Consider the following 18,372-nt stretch of genomic DNA (forward strand, 5'->3'; position numbering starts at 1 on the left):
TTCAAATAAGTTGGCAGGCATTAGAGGTGGCACTATCGATAAACTTTGTTGTTCATCGAAAACTATCGTTACTTTGACAGCTCTAGCTCGTACTAGGTGCTGACGTTCGGCCAAATAATAAGAAACGTAGTTAAAAACACTTGAAAAACGGAATTTTTCGACATATAAACTGCTAAAGCGGTTTTCCCGGGCACCGCTATTGGGAAGCTGTGTGGAGGATTGCAGGATACTGCCGTCGCAAAGGCCACGTTGCCTATCATTTCAAACAAAAAGGGCGAAGCCGAGTAGCCCAACCTGCTATTGCTGCTGGTGATTTTTTTCCGATCCAAATTCAAGATGAACCTGCTCTCCGACTTCTTCAGGGGTCTATATCCACTACTGGGACTCATCCTGCTACAGATTCTGACTCCGGCCCTGGCATTCTATCTGCCCGGCTTGGCACCGGTTAACTTCTGTAAGAAAACCGACGTCTCAACCACATGCAAGGTATATTCTACATGTATACGTTTTGGGTGGGTGGGCGTGTGTGTTTGTGCGTTCGTCTGCAACAAAAACAATAAGCAAAAACCAGTGGGTACTACAATTAGTTATAGCGTATGTACTAGTTTCTAATGGCAGTGGGAAAGCGGAAGAGCTCTGATAAGGCCCTGCGGTCGTCAAGTTCTTCTGATATGCTGGCTCTCCACATCTCCGGGTTCTCTACTGCGTCTGCTACTGGTGCTGCTGACGTCGACGTTGGACACGATGCTGAAATGCTAAAGTTCTGAATTTGACGAGGCTTGTTAGCTCAGGTGGCAGGTTGAATGCAGGTTAATTTCTGCAGAAAATAAAAGACTAAGTTAACAAAGAAAGGCTTTCAAATGCCTATAAGATCTTTGAAATATGAACCGAAAATGGTTTTATTTCCTGTTTGAAAAGTTGTTTAGATCATAATATAGATTGCTTCTTGTTAAAATCATTAAATTTATCGAGTCTGAATAGTAGAAAGTTTTTATCGCCGAATAGAGACTAAAGCCTTGACTATTTTTATAGTTATATGGGGCCTCCCCGGTTTCTGAGAACTTTGGGGAAAATAAAAAGGAGGGTGCATAAGGAATTTAATCGGAAAAGGTTTGCGAGAATCTAGTTTTGTTTGTTTTTTATTAAATTTAGTTATAAAGTTTATTATTTCCATTAATTTCAAGTCAAGACATTTCAATTTTCGTTTTGATAAAAACTATAATGATAAAAGTCTTTCAATTGTTGGTGGTTATTAGTTACCAACCGGCCAAAATCAATTAACTTATTATTTCCCAAACAATGTTTGTTAATATCGCTAGCAACATGTTTGAAATCATAGTACAGGTAACCTATTTCAATGACTCTTATTTGTGAGAATGTGAGAACCAGATAAGATTAAAGTAAAAACCATAATTTTCCAGGAATCTATACAATTACTTATATATCTATTATTGGTAATCTTTTCCAGTCTGATGTAATCTTGTACGTTAACCGTTTAAATACCGAGGAATCCGTAATTCCCTACGAATATCATCACTTTGATTTCTGTTTGGGCAAGGAGGAGAACTCGCCAGTGGAGAATCTGGGACAGGTGGTCTTCGGTGAACGTATACGACCCGGGCCATATAAAATTCAGTTCTTGGAGAACCAGCAATGTGCTGTGGTAAGTATTAGATATTATTTAAAGACATTTTTTTAGAAAATTTCTTTTAAACCACTTCTTAGGCATGCACCAAGGTGTACAAGGGTGGCGATCCCATCAGCCATCGCAAGATGATGGTCTTGAAGAAGGGCATCAGCTTGAACTACCAGCATCACTGGATTGTGGACAACATGCCAGTCACTTGGTGCTATCCCCTGGAGAATGGAAAGCAATACTGCGGCACCGGTTTCCCCATGGGCTGTTTGGTTCGTCCCGATGGCGAGGGCTGCCCCATTAACTCGATCTACAATCAACCCTTGCACTACTATCCCTTCAATCATGTGGATCTGGAGATCACATACCACAGTGGGCAACTGGAGGAATGGGGCATTGGCTTTGGCAACAGTGGTCGCATCATTTCCGTAAAGGTTACTCCCAAATCCATCAAGCACACCGATCCCAAGAATCCCAATTGTTTGAGCACTGATCCGTTGGCCATTAGCGAGACTGCATTAAAGGACGGGGAAGAGTTGAACATTATCTATACCTACAGTGTGAAGTTTATCAAGAACGATTCCATCAAGTGGTCCTCCCGTTGGGATTACATTCTGGAGTCCATGCCCCACACGAATATCCAATGGTTCTCGATCCTCAACTCACTGGTGATTGTTCTTTTCCTGAGCGGTATGGTGGCCATGATTATGCTGCGTACTCTGCATAAGGACATTGCCAGGTACAACCAGATGGACAGCGGCGAGGATGCCCAGGAGGAGTTCGGCTGGAAGCTGGTCCATGGTGATGTGTTTAGGCCGCCGCGAAAGGGCATGCTGCTGTCCATTTTCCTGGGTTCTGGTGTCCAGGTCCTGGTCATGTCAATGATTACATTGGCTTTCGCCTGTTTGGGTTTCCTGTCGCCTGCCAATCGTGGCGCCCTGATGACCTGCTCCATGGTTTTGTTCGTTTCCCTGGGCACCCCGGCTGGTTATGTCTCGGCGCGTATCTACAAGAGTTTCGGCGGCCTCAAGTGGAAGAGCAATGTGATCCTTACCTCCATCGTATGCCCCGGGTGAGTGGTTGGATAGCCAGAACGAGAATTGGTATATATTATTAATATTTGTGATATTCTAGAGTGGTATTCTCGCTATTCTTTGTGATGAACTTGGTCTTGTGGGGCGAGAATAGCTCGGGAGCTGTCCCCTTCAGCACTTTGGTAGCCTTGTTGGCCTTGTGGTTTGGCGTTTCGGTGCCATTGACCTTTGTGGGAGCCTACTTTGGATTCCGCAAGCGGGTGAGTTTCTCAATCACTCGCATACTGACAAAATTTTACATTTAAAATATATTTTTCAGGCCCTGGAGCACCCGGTGCGCACTAACCAGATTCCTCGCCAGATTCCCGACCAATCGATTTATACCCAACCCATTCCCGGCATTGTGATGGGCGGAGTTCTGCCCTTCGGCTGCATCTTCATCCAGCTGTTCTTCATTCTCAGCTCCCTGTGGTCAAATCAAATGTATTACATGTTCGGCTTCCTGTTCCTGGTCTTTCTCATTTTGGTCATCACGTGCTCTGAGACGACGATCCTGCTGTGCTATTTCCATTTGTGTGCAGAGGACTATCATTGGTGGTGGCGCTCCTTCCTGACGTCCGGCTTCACAGCCGTCTATCTGTTCATCTACTGCTGTCACTACTTTGTGACAAAGCTCTCAATCAAGGACAGCGCCTCGACGTTCCTGTATTTCGGTTACACGGCCATCATGGTATTCCTCTTCTTTTTGCTCACCGGCACCATTGGCTTCTTCGCGTGCTTCTGGTTCATACGCAAGATCTACAGCGTGGTCAAAGTGGATTAAGGGGATCAAAACGCCAACAGATGGAGGATGATGAATGGAGTCCGTGCAAAAATGTATTTTTGTATGTGTAGCCACAAATTTACACTTAAGCCTAATGTGTGTGTGATTTCTGCGCTGTGCGCCCGGCAGTGTCAGTTTTCTGTTTATTATAATTACGATTGTACGATGTACGATATGTACAATAACATATATTTGTATCAGGCATGGAATAACGTGGAGTAACGAAGCGCGCAATAATCTTTAAGCAGTAAGGAGGGCCGACGAGGGCATCTTTTGTATAGTTCACAGAATTTTTTTGTTAATCTTTAGGCGTAAAGTTTAGCAATGTCCATTTCCCGCTTTAGCAACGATTCCAAAAAAAAAGAAAACCCTTTAAAAAAAAACAAAACAAATGAAGTCCAGATAGGAAAGTACTGACCCGCAAACCGCTGACCGAAGTACTTTAAACACCGTTCTCTACTTGTAATATCAAAGCCTAACAACTGTAATTAGTGGCTCGTCTTAGCCGTAATTCGAGCAGGATTTAATTCACGTGTAATATTTTAAATACTTTAGTTTAAACTATTTAAATCTAACTTGCGACTAAAGAATAAACGAAAATATAAATTATAAAAAAAAAAATGGAGACGCCCTCTGGTGCCAAGTTTTACTCGTTGGTTGTTGGGTTGGAAATGTCACCTTTCAGGCCAACCCTTGCCCAAAAGTGACAGTTCAGCTGGGTCTTTTTGTGGCTTCACCCACAAAGACTGGCCAGACCGACCGACCAGCCAGTGCGAATAAACATTTCCAGTCCAGAGCTTGGCTATCCGGCGCATCCATGTCGGATATTGAGGACAGCGATGTGGATGAATACGATGAGCTGTCGGAGCTGCGACAAAAACAGCAACAATTCCAGAAGGCTCCCGACTCCCAGACTTCCGTGGATGTACGTACCTCTACGATATGGTAACAGTCTAAGCTTTTATGGTTACAGGAAGCCTTCGATTTGGACGACCTGCTGCCCACAATTGGCGAATTTGGAAAATACCAAAAGCTATTGGTCTTTGGGATTTGCCTGCCCGCCTGCATTCCGTGCGGGTTTTGTGCTTTTAATCAGCTCTTTATGGCCGATACTCCGGATGACTATTGGTGTCGCGTTCCGGAGCTGCTGGATCTGCCGCTGGAGCAGCGAAAAACCCTGGCCATACCCAAGGAATTGGTGAGTAACGACGGTGGCAGCCATACGAGTGCTAAGGTTATCAAGTCAGGCCATTGATTGTGCGTTTGGCGGGGTGAAATGTCAATACGAGGGTGGTTAGATGAGTAATCAAGAGGTCAAATGACGAAATGGCCAGGTTAAGGGAATCGAAGCAGGTAATTTGATATCGATTTTCAAAAGGGGGTCTATTATACATAAAAATGATTTTTAAAAGTCCTATTTTATGCGAACCCTTTCAGGAAAACGATGAACTGGTTTACAGCAAGTGTCTCACCTACGGTGTTAATTGGACCCAATTACTGGATTCCGGGGAAGTGGATGACCTGACCATGATGGAGCCCAACAGCAGTTGGCCTTTGGTCAAGTGCAGCCAGGGCTGGGAATACAACACTAGCATCGTCTGGTCCTCCATAGTGATTGATGTGCGCAGTGCCAGATGCTACTATTACTCTTCCAAAATCATTCATACTTCATGTAGGAGAAGCTTGTGACATTCCCCGAGGCATTCAGATAGCCGGGATATATCTACCTATAAAATAACTTAACCCTATCCCGTTTTACAGTTCGATTTAGTTTGCGATCAGGATATATATCCCACTATTGGCTTGGCGGCTCTGAATACTGGCGGACCTGTGGGGGTTTATCTATTTGGCTTGCTGAACGATCGGGCTGGGAGGAGGCTTTCCTACTTCACCTGCCTGGCCACCTTGCTGGCCGGAAGCTTGATGACTTCGCTGAGCAAGGATTTCTGGACCTGGGCAGGAAGCCGGGTCATTGTGGGTCTCACCATACCAGCTGTCTATCAGATACCCTTTATTATTTGTGAGTATCTGAGATACCTTAGGAACATTCTTTAAATATCCTATCTTCCAGCTCTCGAACTGGTTGGAGAAAACTATCGTTCCTTTGTGACCGTGATGACCTGCACCTTTTACACTTCTGGCATCATGTTGCTCTCAGTGGTCACATATCTGGAACGAGATTGGGTGCGTCTCTCGTACATCACCTCCCTGCCATTCTATGCCTATTTCCTGTACATGTTCGTAATGCCAGAGTCCCCGAGGTGGCTTCTGATGCGCGGACGCCTCGAGGAGGCTCTCAAAATTTTGGAGCGTATGGCCACGGTGAATGGCCGACAGTTTCCCGAGGCAGTGCATCTCAAGCTGGAGGCTCAAATCCGAAGGGATAAGCTCAAAAAGCAGAAGAAAAAAGTGGCCAACGTGGGTCTCATGGATCTCTGTCGCACGCCCAACATGCGACTAAAGACTATACTGATTACTCTGAGCTGGTTCGCCAATGAGACGGTCTATCTGGGACTGAGTTACTATGGCCCTTCCCTAGGAACCAATCAGTATGTGAGCTTCTTCCTGTCCGCCGTAGTGGAGCTACCAAGCTACCTGTGCTGCTGGTACTTTATGGACACCTGGGGAAGGCGATGGCCTTTGAGCTTGTCCATGATTTTGGGGTAATCTTTGGGGCTTATAGATTTCTAGCAAATATTTCTTAATTCCCATTTCAGGGGCGTGGCTTGTGTTATAACCGTAATGCTACCCGATGACGCCGTGGATGAGACCCTGGTTCTATATCTCATATCCAAAGCCCTCCTGTCCGCTTCGTTCCTGATTATTTATCCCTTCGCCGGAGAACTGTATCCCACTCAAGTGCGTGGCATTGGAATTGGAGCTTCCAGTTATATTGGAGGCTTGGGCCTGATCGTCATACCCTTTGTGACCTATTTGGGCAAGGAGAACCTGAAACTCCCTTTGGTTATTATGGGCTTTGTTTCGATGCTGGGCGGGATGACGGGCTTACGATTGCCGGAGACACTGCATCATCGTCTGCCACAAACCATCGAGGAGGGCGAAGAGTTTGGAAAAAATTGGCAATTCAAGGATTGCTGCAGTTGTGCTAAAAAGCCGTGAGTTTTCAAAAGGACTTTTATTTTTAATTATCATATATAATAGACTCCAATGCCCTTCCACAGGGATGTTATGTCGCAACCGCCTTCCTATGAAAACCTAGATGTCCTGGCTGGGTCATCCAATACTGCCTCCGAGGTGGAACTGGAGCTGAGGGACAGTCGAAGGGTCAGGGATCCTGCTCCTCGGATCGATGAACGCACACCACTGGATACGTCGTCCGGCAGTGGTGTTCGGCCCGTTCATCGTCCATCCATGAAGAGATTAGTGCGCCAGATGAGCATCATGGATACCCAGAGGACTCATGACGGCACCATGCAGTTGACCCATTGGATTTAAACAGGAATTATAGATAAATAATTATCCTTTATGATTATCAAGCACTATTTTTTCATTTAAATAACTAAGTTCTGTCCTAGTTAATTAATCTTAAATGCACAATGTAAGCAATTACAATTAAATGTGTATAAAATATAAACAAATAAACAACCTTAACAAAAAGTATTTAAAGGAAATGGAAATATCTAATTAGAAAGCAATCATTTAATTAGAAAACTTGTCCTTAATTTTGTTCCTTTTGCTTTAATTGTAGGGCATTTCTAATAGTACGTTAGGTTGTTTACTCAAAACTTGAATAATTAAAAACAAAAAAAAAGGTAAACAAAAACCGAAACTTAATTCTTCCAAACATATCCGGTAAAAATAAATAAATAAATAATTATGGAGCATATAGCATTTGGCTTGGCGAGCTTGAGAAAACATTTCCATTGATTTATTCATTTATTCCAACAATTATGCAATTAATTGTTGTCAAACAAAAGGAAAAACTTGTTTATTGTAGAGGAATAATAGAGGAATGCGAGAAATTGCTCGCAGCTGTCGGTCGGAAACTTCTGTCGGTCAGTGTCAGTCATAGGGAAGTGCCGGGACGACCCATGGGAATTATAACATACCCAGTGTTGGGCATGAAATTTCCTAAAAAACACTGAACCGATCCACATGTCAAAAATGTAAGAATTGAAATTTTCAGTACAAGTACACAAAGTGAAAGAATGCCTAAAACCAAATCGACCCTGAAATCAGGGACCCCAAGAAGAGCTCTTCCGCGACCTATAAGGTTAGCTCGATCACCACCGTTTCCACTGCCGATGCCGATTACATTTACCACGAAGCTGATGGACATGCCCGAGGACATAATCCTCCGGCTGTACGACTTTCTGCCCTCCCTGGCGGATAAGGTGCGTCTGGCCTGTGTGTCGTCCAAATTCCATGGCGCCTTCGCATGCTGGTCCCGCACTCAGCGCCACAGCCTGGACGTGGAGCAGCTGGAGCCGATGAGTCTGAGGGAACTCATTTGTTTCTTCAGGGTTACTGGGCCCTATATTCGCATTCTTCACGTGGACTGTGCCGCCTTCCAAAAGGAATCCCTGTTGGTGGAGTTCATTTCAGAGTTTTGTCCTAACCTCGAGGAGATCTTCTACACAAACGTCACCGATGAGTTCCACTATCGCACTATTATGTCAAAAATGACGCGTCTCAAGAAGGTCTCCATCGATTGCATGGACGCCGAGGATGTCCTCAACTTTGACTTGGAGAAGAACCAGAATCTGGAGCATTTTGAGCTGGTGAACGGTTGCTATACTGGTGGGTTGCCGTAATATCTGGATTATTGAATATAATTGAATTATTATTTTAGGAAAACATCTATGCGGCTTTCCCAACCTTAAAACTCTGGTCCTTCGAGACTGCCTTCTGTGGAATTCGGGAGAGTTTGGAATACCTCTGAAAACATTAAAGGTCTTGAACCTGGACGACTGCTGCTTCGAGGTGATGAACCAGAGCTTGTACCAGAAGATCGCCGAGTGCAGCTTGGAGCTGGAGGAGCTTTCCTTTTCCGGTTGCGATACCAACTTCGAGGTTATAGCCGCTTTGCCGAACCTTCGGAAGTGTACACTGAAAACCTGGATGACTTCCAACGAGCTGAACATCGGATTCCTAACCGTTCTCTCCGAGAACAAAGGCAGCCAGCTGACCCACTTGCATTTGTCTGGACAGTTCCAGATCTCCAATGAGCACGCCCGGTGCCTGGGACAGTTGAGTTCGCTCAAGGATCTGCGGTGGTCCAACAACGATGTCCTCGAGGACGATCACTTCAAGTTCTTCAACGATCTTAGCCAGCTGGAAGCTTTTGGCCTGACATGGTGTGGCCGGGTAATGGACTTGGGGATGATGCGTCTCATCCGCAAGTGTCTCCAACTGAAGGTCATTGATTTGAGTGACTGCGAGGAGATCACCGATGAGTTTATCCTGAATGCCATTGCATATTGTGCCAAGGGTGCGGGTCGCAAGTTGGTGATTAATGCCAAAGGCACCAGGATCACAAACTCTGTCCTAGAAGTGAGTTAAGATTTTTATTTAAAATTATAAATAATGTCTAATGTTTATCATATCTTTCCAGCACGCTGATTACCTCTCACCCACGAACAATGTTAAGTTAAATATTCTTCCAGATTTTTGAAAATATGATTTATTTCAATTAAAGCCATACATATACAGAAAAGATAGAATATAACTCTATTTTATAATATTTTCATTTTAAACCTTTAAGCTTAAAAGGCTTACGAACCACCATTCCTGGAGCACTTTGTGTGGGAGCGTTTGAGAATGAGATTCCTTGCCATAATTGGCACACCACCCGGTGCCCTTGGATTGGCCTGATATTTGAACAATCGCCAAGACAATGGGATCCTCACCGGCACACTGACTCATTTCTAGACTTCAGCCTGGCCGGCCATAAGGAAGTGGCCCGGTAGATCCCAACTGCGGAGGTGATCAATATTTATGATCATGCTCACAATGCTCCATTAGTTTTGCGATAATTGCCGACAAGCGTGTGTGTTCCGTTGCACTTGGGCCTTTTGGGTTTCTAATAAGAAATAAAATGGTAATGGAAGCAGGCCGGCAAACAAACAAAAAAATAAAGGAAAAAAATATCAAACAATACGATATTCGATACAGTTCGAAATCAGCGATTCAATTCGATTCGAACGATCGCTGGCAATAAATTTCTCGTTCAATTGTTGGAAGTGAACTTTGTGGCTTTGGCCGATGATGTCTGATGTCTGTGTTAGCAGCAGTAACAGCAGGAAGCTGCCAAAGCGGACCAGTCCAGATCATAGACCAGTTGGTTACACTTGGAACATGGATATTTCTATTATTAAATAAAATTCAGTGGAAAACATAACACCACTCTTCAAGAAACCTCTTTTAATCTCTAACTTTGTGGATGGAGAACCTAAACTTATTCAATAAGTTTTCATTTTATATTAATTATTTTATTTTCAAGTGCATATCATAGATCAGACTCACCTGTGGCCAGTCCATTGGTTAGTCATCCAATTTCCCCCTTCAGATCCCGCTGGTTCCTAGCATTTTTTTATGTTTCAGACTGACCTCGAGTGGCTCCTTAAATGGCTGTCGGCAGCAATCGCTTTGACTCTAAAATCAGGGGGTTATTGGTACGAGTACCCCCCTGACAAATACCTTGACATGTTCAGGTGTCTGCCGTGTTCGACTAACTGACTAATTAGTGTACTTTAACTGGACCAAAACTCGATGGCATTTGACTAAAAAACCAACATGCCATGGCGCATCTTGAAAAGAGATTGCATGTATAAAGTAAATTAAGCAGGGATAGGAATTTTTAAGAGCCTCCCCCTTAATTTTATATATATATATTATTATTTTTTTTTAAATAGATATAGTCAAAGCGTGTCCAATCACGCCTGTGAATTATTTAAAAATCTCTGGCGGGCTGTCTTATTTCATAAGAGAGACAAGCCTTAAAATTGTTACCCTGATGCCATAGAAATTCGTGTTGTCGTAGTTGTTCATTGTTGTTGTTATTAATGCTTTTTGTTTTTGTTGTTGGTACTATTGTTGGAGGCCTTACGATTATGGGAAATGGCTTTTGCTATCGCTTAGCACACCTTTCGATAGATGAACTTTTGCTGTCGCCTAACGCCTGGGAAGAACCTCAAAAAGTGGGCGGGAATCGGGAGGTTGTTTAAACTTTATAGGTTGAGGCGGAAGTTTAACCATCCATTTCCATTAAGAGATTCATAAATATAAAATTCTCTTTAAAATATTCTCTTAAACCAAGATAAGAACCACCACCCCCCATTATCTAATTAAGCATTTCTTTTTTTTCTGTGAATCATAAAGCCATTTAATTAATATGATTGCTTTAATTTTTAATGGAGATAAGCTAGTCTAAGTTTTCACTGTTTTCGGCTTAATGGCTTTGAACTTTCTTTTCATTATCGGTAGACTGATAGTACTGATGGTTCTTATAAAAGCCAGAAGCCAATGCGTTTTGGACTCAATCATGTTCAGGCAGCTCACATTTATTTGCACGCTCTTGGCTTTAATTTTGACTCTAACAGCTTCAGTTTGTCCCCCTTTATTTACCGAAGTGGGGAAAAAATGTTACTATGTGGGTGAAGAAAAGGTAAGTGATAACATGTGATGTGATTACCATAAAATATTAAAATTAAATATATCAATTGTAGGTTAATTGGCATGTAGCTTCTCGCAAATGTGGCCAACTCGGAGGCGAATTGATGGTTCTGGATGACAATGAGGATCGCCTTTTGGCAACTAATTTCCTCAAGAGTCAGGGATATTTTGCCAACGACACGTGGACGAGTGTATTGTGGGTCGGTATTGATTGTCTAGGAAATCGACGAAACTTTCTGAAATCAAAAAATGGTGAAGTTCCCTACCTGCCATGGGTACCTTATGATCCAAATAACTATCACCCTGAGGAGGACTGTGTGGGTTTTGCCTACTTTCGTGAGTCCTACGGTTATATGGACTTCCAATGCGAATACAAGACTCCTTATGTATGTCAACATCCAAAAATTAAAGAAAGATATGTGTGCCTCAAAAAAGAACAATTTCTGGAGGTGCTCCTTTGAAGAAAACATTAAATCAGTTTGACTAAATATTTTATTCCCAACTCAATTTTAAAAATTAAAAAAAAAACATCTTATTTCCAATGTAATTCTTGAAAAACAATTATTTCCATCGATAACTAATACATTTTTATGAGACACCCACCAGAAAATGCAGTGAACGACCCACTTTGTTTTGTTTTCGCAAATTATTTTGTGGCACGCCACATGCTGCAATAATAATAACAACATTGTGGCAACAGCTAAGACTTGCCAACATTAATTTAATATTAAAATTACAATATTTTCGTTTCTCTTTTTTTTTTGGGGTTTTTTTTTGTGACTTGGGCAGATCCAAAAATGCATTCATTTGATTCTTCGGAGATGTTTTCATGCACGATTTTCGGGGACTTGGCGATTTTTGTTGCATGGTTAATGTTGCTTTAGATGATGATGATGATCGTTCATCATGATGATGATGATGCAAAAGTTAATTTTCGGTATGCACACTCCTTGTTCTACGATTTCTTGGCTGATGAACTTTTTGGTGAAATCGTTGGCTGGAAGCGAATGATTGGCACATTAGCAACAAATTGTTAGTACATCTTATTTAAGCCGTTTAATTAATTCCGTGAATTCTGATTGGATTGGGCAAAAAAAATTAAAGAATAAAATGCAGAAAATAAAATCATGAGTGGCTAGCTTAAATCTTAAGGTTACAGCGACTTTGGGAATGCTCTTCAATTTTTAGAGAAGGCTTTTTAAAGTTTGTGGAATAAGTCTTAAGTCTTAAGTCTATAAACTCCATATAAAAACTAATATGACAAGTTTCACGAAGTGAGGTTTCCAGCTTCGAGCATCTTTGGGCCAACATCTTTGGCCAATTGGCAGTCGAAGACGTGCCTAGGCTTGTCAAGGTGCTCCGTCTTAGCCAGGTTCCGATCTCCACAGTTCATATATATATGTATATAGTATGTTGGGGGCACACATACAATATCAAAATAGAAATAGAAGCTACCTTCAATTTGACAAAAGCCGCTGGCAGACAACGCGATTGCATGTTCTTTGCCTTTCAATTGCTGACCAAGTTCTCCGTCCTGCAAGCCACTATCAATTGATACAAATCTATGCAATTTTAGAATATAGAGACATAAAACATGGTCCACTGGGGACCACAGACCGAGGACTGAGGTCTGAGGACTGGGGGCCAGCTATTGCCACACTGAATGTCAATAAATAATACAGTGAAGCCTGTTAAATGAGTGTATATATACAGTTACAGTAAAGTAACATACACACCGACAGAACATATCGGTTTGAGACAGGTCGAGGTCGCCTTGAAAGTCCGTTTGGAGTGCCGCAGGTGAGAAAATGGCCAAAAGATGCCACATTGTTGCCTCTAAACATGCAACTAGTTGCCAATTGGGCACTGAAATAAAATATTATATTATTTTATACTCAAATGAATATTAAAAAAAAGCTATAAAATATCCAAAAAAAAATTAACTTGGAAAGCTTAAGATTATATAATGATTTTTTATTATCATTTTTAGGGTTACCAAGTTTATGGTTTATAATTGGTTACCGGTTACCTAACTAATTAGTTGTACAACCAAAGTTTAATAAAAATAATTATCCTTACTTTCTAAAATGTTTTTATATATGATATATAAATTGTTGGCAGTGTTACGAGTGGAATCTTCTGCCATCTTGGGAAGCCAGCAATAGCAATTGGAGCTGCCTGTGGTTCTGTCTAGAACATCGTGTGCTCTTTATCACTGACAGATTGTACTGGCCATTTAATTTATGGCGATTCTCACATGCAGCAGGTCCCCCAATCCCCTCTAGGTCCACTCTAATTGAAGATTGTTAGATCTTACGGTGGTAGACTATACATAGACTGTATAGACAGTATAGACTGAAAAAAAAAAAAATAACTATGATGGTATCGAATTGCCGGGGGCCGAATGGGGCATTCGAGTTATTCAATCCATTTGCTTGGGCAACCTTTAGAACATCATCCATCCGCATAAATCAATTGTTGATTGCGATTTACAAATGATGCGGATTTGTGATCTCTTACTGGAGTGCCAACTACTTGCACTTCCCTAATGCCATTCCATTATAATCATTTCAATGTCAAGTGATGGCCGGAGTAGGACCTTTAACTGTCTCATTAATCAGTTTTCAGTGACACGGATGTGGGTTTAGGGAATACCCCTTTCCTAAGAACAAGAAGTAAAGATAAATACTTATATTTTAAATTTAAAGCCATATCCATAAGCATTGCTTAAAAATTTTCATTGTTAATATATGCCTTTGTTATTTTCAGCTCTTGCCTGTCCAACTTCCCATGCAATTTATGTCACGCTGCATTTTTATGGTCACTGCAGACTATTTTTACCACACGAGCCCAGCCTAGGCAGCAAAAGGACGAAAAGGAATGTGTTTATAAAAAAATATTGGATCCGGAGGAGAGCCGAGATGGCAGGGGGGGTCTAAGCCACGGCACGTGTAGTTATCCTTTGGCTATTTTCGTGCACTTCCGTTGCAATGGAGCGGAAACCGAAACCATGACATCATGAACGGGAGCTCGGGACAGGCTGTTCAAAATAGACCATACCACCCACTCGGCCAGGAGTGACGTCAGACGAGAGCAGGACAACTGGTGTCACAACAACGACGTCATCAATGAGTGTTGTGGTAGTTGGGCCCAAGTGCGAAAGAGAAGTTGGCAACTGAGCAGCCGGCCGGTATTTCTCTGCCTACTCACCTGGCTCACCTGTATCCTACCCGGTCTCTTCGTCCCCCCCTGACATCCATCAGTTCATTCATTCATTCATGCCCACCATCTGCGGTCTCGCTCGGCTGGCATGGCGCATGTCCACGCTCCAGCGAAACTGATGACGTCTTTGTTTTGTGGCAATCGATTATAGCCGGAGTGCGGTGCACACTGTTTTCCCATATGACGTCACTAAATGCGTGCCGTTATCCGGCAGCCGACAAGCCAGCCGTGTGCGTCGGACTATAAATAATTCACGGCAATTATCGCTAGGAAATTGCTAATCGACAAAGTTAATTGATGGTCCTGAAAATGTATCTGAAACCGAAACAGGAGCCCAACCGCATCCGTGGGCTAATGAGATTCTGTGGTAACCAGATCCTTCTCATAAAGGTGTTGTTTTTGTTTGTTTTTCTTGGTTTTTGTGGGTGGCTTTTTTTGCTTTTAAAGGAATTTTTGCTTTTAAAGGAAGCTTCTTCCATAAAATCGATTTTAAACTTCATGTATGTGTATTTTAAAGAAAATTAAATTTCAAGAAATAAACTACATACATAATCTAGTTTAAGGATTAGCCCTTTAGTTTTTTCAGGGTAATAAAATATCTAATTAATAAAGCCAAATAACTCTCTATTTAATAACTCTTATTTACCCTCAAACTAACTTAGTATTTCGACAAAATAAACTTAAATACCCCCTTAAATAATAATGAACTAATTAAGGACCATTTTCATATGACGTAATGAAATAAGAAACGCCATCGAAGCCCAAATCACAGTGATCATCCATAATTCAGAGCCAAACTGCTTAGGTAAAGTAATTACAGTCCCGTTCGATTGGAAAACTAATAATTACTAGTGGCGTGGTTAATCCCAGGCACTTACTACATATACACCATCCTCGATTACCCATCCCTGACCCTGCTATTGATTTTACACGCATTATCCACTTATCCTCCGTATATACATTTTTTTGTATTTATTTTTCTGGCCCGGTATCTATAATTTTGGGCTTGTCCTCTGAGGTCAAAGACACATACAGCCAACAAAACGCCGGTAAAGTCAATGTATCTATATGGTATTCTATCGCTTGCGTGCTACTGGGTCTCAGCCGACGTCATATCGTAGAGGATATATCATTTTTTTGTGTGTGTCACATCCAAAAGGGGGCTGGAGCTGCGTCAGTTCTACCATTCTATTGATAACATGGCCAGGTAGAGATACCAGTGTAACATATTTAATGGGATACACTATCAAATGCATAAAGTACAATATATAGAAGATAATAAAATTTATAAAAATCTGTATTAAAAGTCTATTAATCATATTAAATTTAATAAAATTAGTAAATATATCTAAGTAATAATATTACAATTTGTAGCTTTATCAAAAAAACATAATTTTACTTTTTTCAGTGCACAGACAGATAACAAAAACGAAAAAACAACAAAAAGGACGAACCAACCACACAAAAGTGTTGCCTACTTAGGGGCGTGCGTGACGAAAATGCGAAGCAGCCACACCGTCGGGCATTCGCAGAGATAGGAGTGGGTGCTGTTGGCCATGACAAGTAGTAGACGTGACGCGGTCAAGACGCAGCGGAAGCAGATCATAAAATCAATGCCGCACTTCCGTTCAGTTGTTCCTGCTTTGGCTTTTGCTTTAACTGGCAACTGGCAACTGGCATGGCTATTGCGTGTCGATTGTTGCGTAGGGAATTCAACTCCGTGGCAGGCAACAAGGGGGTGGATGGCTTGGCTGGTTGGTATTCTCAAGGTCGTTGTTGTCAGGATTAATGGGATAAGTTGTGCACTTGAGCGGTGGAGCAAGAAATAAATGGAAGCTCTTTAAATCTAAAGAGGTTTTCAAGCTGAAAAATAAAGGAAGGATTAAGTCATAAAAACTTTGATTTTTTCACACAAATTATCTAGTTTTAAATCTTTTTTTGTCATAAACTATCTGCCACCCCCTGGAACTCCTACAATATTTAGTTGTGAGTCCGTAAATCATCAACCTAACCATCGATTTAACCCACTTGTAACCACAAATGTGCATTGCCTCATTCCCAAATGCAGTTGTTCGTTCAGCGAGGGAGTAACTCATGCCAACTGGGCGTATACTTGATGATATTATGACATGTTCGCCCCGCACACCCTTTCCACCCCAACCAAATGTTATTTAGCCACAAAATAGCACTAAATTGCAACGGCAAAAAGGAATCCACCTATATATTTATGTAAAGTTACAAATATTAATAGCCAAACGAAGTCAGAAATGGAGCCCCAAAAAAAAAATAATGACAATAATTCGCCACAAAATGCACCTGCAGGCTAAGCAGTCAGCGAAGTTTTAAGTTTCGTTTTCTTTTTGTGAATTTTGTGTTTTTAGTCTGGCTAGAGGAAGTCACTATTTTTGGGCAAGGCTAGGCTGAGCAAGACAGTCTGCCAGGAGGCGCATCGAAAGTGAGGTCTTTAAATATAAAAAAAGGGTTGGCGAATCCCCAAATGCAATTTATGCAAATGAGCCAAGAGGCGCCGTTGCAAATGCGGCACCAACAAATAAAAGAAGAAAAAAAAAAAACAACAATGCAAAGTGCCGCATGCTAATTGAAATTTACAACAAGTAATGGGAGGAGTGAGGTTGAGGGGGTGGTATAGGGAGGGGTTCCGAAATCAAAGCCTAAATAGCAATCAAAAAGAGCAAAAATTCCTTAAATTAAACTCACGAACTCTCGGCGCAACGATGCGAAAATGATACATGCATTAAGGCCCAGCCAAGTGGAGTTGGCCAAAACGAAGCCAGCAAATTTGGCTCGGTACATTTAGAATATCATCACAGTGCAACCAACAACAATAAATAATAGACAAAAGGCAGAGAGACAAAAGCAAGGAGTGCCAAAAAGTTGCCTTCGACTGAGGCTTCGACTTCGACTTCGGCATCGGCAACGGCATCGACTTTGGCTTGGCATGTCATGCTTAATACAGCCAATAAAATCACCATCCCTCCCTCCTTAACTGCCCCCTCAAACAATAACAGCAACAACAATAACAATAGCAATGGACACTCTGTGGAAGCCACTAAACAACAACAACAATAACAAAACGCAAAAACAACAGAAACACAGAGACTCCAACGCCAAGCTGTTTGCATGCACTTTTTGGGGCCACGAGCGGGTCAGCCAACATCCAACAACAGCAGCACTAAGGCACTGGCACTGGCACTAGCACTAGCTTGTAGCACCACTAAACCACCATACCACCATCACTCCCCCCCCCACTGCCAAAAGGAACCGAAAAACTAGGAAAACCTAGGGCCACAGTGGTTCGGATTTAATTCTTAGGTTTGGGTGGGAATTATATTATGTCTTTTTTGGCTTTTAATTTTTTAAAAATTTTGTTTAATTTATTTCATTATGTTGTTTTTTTATTACATGATTTTTAAGTTTAGAAAAGAAATTTCTTAATGAAGCATAGACGCCATCTTTGATTAAAGACCATCTTTCTAAATGGCTGACCTTTTATTTCCGGGCACTTTTATAACAGATTAAATACTATTTTGTTATATTTTCTTTATATATCATAAAGAATATTAGTGAAATATTAAAGAAATTAAAGTTTAGAAAATATATTTAAATAGTTCTTCAACAAAATACAAAATAAGATTAATAACCAAAAATCTAAACACCAATAACCACTGTCCTTGAGCTGCTATAGTACATGCATGGTGGTGCCTGCCACAGACCAGTTCCACTTGCGTCGCTCCCAAAATCCAACTAATATATATGTATATGAGAAGCCGCACCACACCACACCACACCACACCAGACCAGACCATGCCACCGCCATCGTGCCCGATCCCCTAGAGCCACGGCTAAAAGTCGAAGCCGGACCCAGGCAAAGCATTATGGGAAAAAATCTAGCCAAAACGAAAGGAAGAGCCACTGCGCCCCAAAAACTGAAGTCGGTGCCTCTGCCACTGCCACTGCCTCAGTCGCAGTCAACGTTGCTGTTGATTCAACGATCTCACGTT

General features: G+C 41.9%; 4 protein-coding genes across 4 annotated transcripts; all 4 read left to right on the forward strand.

Moving 5' to 3' along the window:
• The first annotated feature begins 67 nt into the window (after positions 1-67).
• TM9SF2 (transmembrane 9 superfamily protein member 2) lies at positions 68-3,912 on the forward strand. Its single transcript, XM_017241842.3, has 5 exons — positions 68-486; positions 1,469-1,663; positions 1,726-2,708; positions 2,771-2,930; positions 2,990-3,912. Exons 1-5 carry the CDS (start codon positions 337-339, stop codon positions 3,491-3,493), a joined length of 1,992 nt encoding a protein of 663 aa, XP_017097331.2. The 5' UTR covers positions 68-336; the 3' UTR covers positions 3,494-3,912.
• A 351-nt stretch (positions 3,913-4,263) lies between these two features.
• CarT (Carcinine transporter) lies at positions 4,264-7,081 on the forward strand. Its single transcript, XM_017241788.3, has 7 exons — positions 4,264-4,418; positions 4,467-4,691; positions 4,931-5,113; positions 5,255-5,513; positions 5,565-6,156; positions 6,211-6,609; positions 6,676-7,081. Exons 1-7 carry the CDS (start codon positions 4,311-4,313, stop codon positions 6,947-6,949), a joined length of 2,040 nt encoding a protein of 679 aa, XP_017097277.2. The 5' UTR covers positions 4,264-4,310; the 3' UTR covers positions 6,950-7,081.
• A 487-nt stretch (positions 7,082-7,568) lies between these two features.
• LOC108125567 (uncharacterized) lies at positions 7,569-9,854 on the forward strand. The gene is made up of 3 exons (XM_017241790.3): positions 7,569-8,254; positions 8,307-9,007; positions 9,069-9,854. The coding sequence occupies exons 1-3, from the start codon at positions 7,663-7,665 to the stop codon at positions 9,126-9,128; spliced, it is 1,353 nt and encodes a 450-aa protein (XP_017097279.2). The 5' UTR covers positions 7,569-7,662; the 3' UTR covers positions 9,129-9,854.
• Positions 9,855-11,232: 1,378 nt separating this feature from the next.
• Positions 11,233-11,589, forward strand: LOC108125555 (uncharacterized). Its single transcript, XM_017241776.3, has one exon. The coding sequence runs from the start codon at positions 11,233-11,235 to the stop codon at positions 11,587-11,589; it is 357 nt and encodes a 118-aa protein (XP_017097265.3).
• Positions 11,590-18,372: the final 6,783 nt, after the last annotated feature.

This window comes from Drosophila bipectinata, chromosome 2L, assembly GCF_030179905.1.
Source record: "Drosophila bipectinata strain 14024-0381.07 chromosome 2L, DbipHiC1v2, whole genome shotgun sequence".
NCBI lineage: Eukaryota > Metazoa > Arthropoda > Insecta > Diptera > Drosophilidae > Drosophila > Drosophila bipectinata.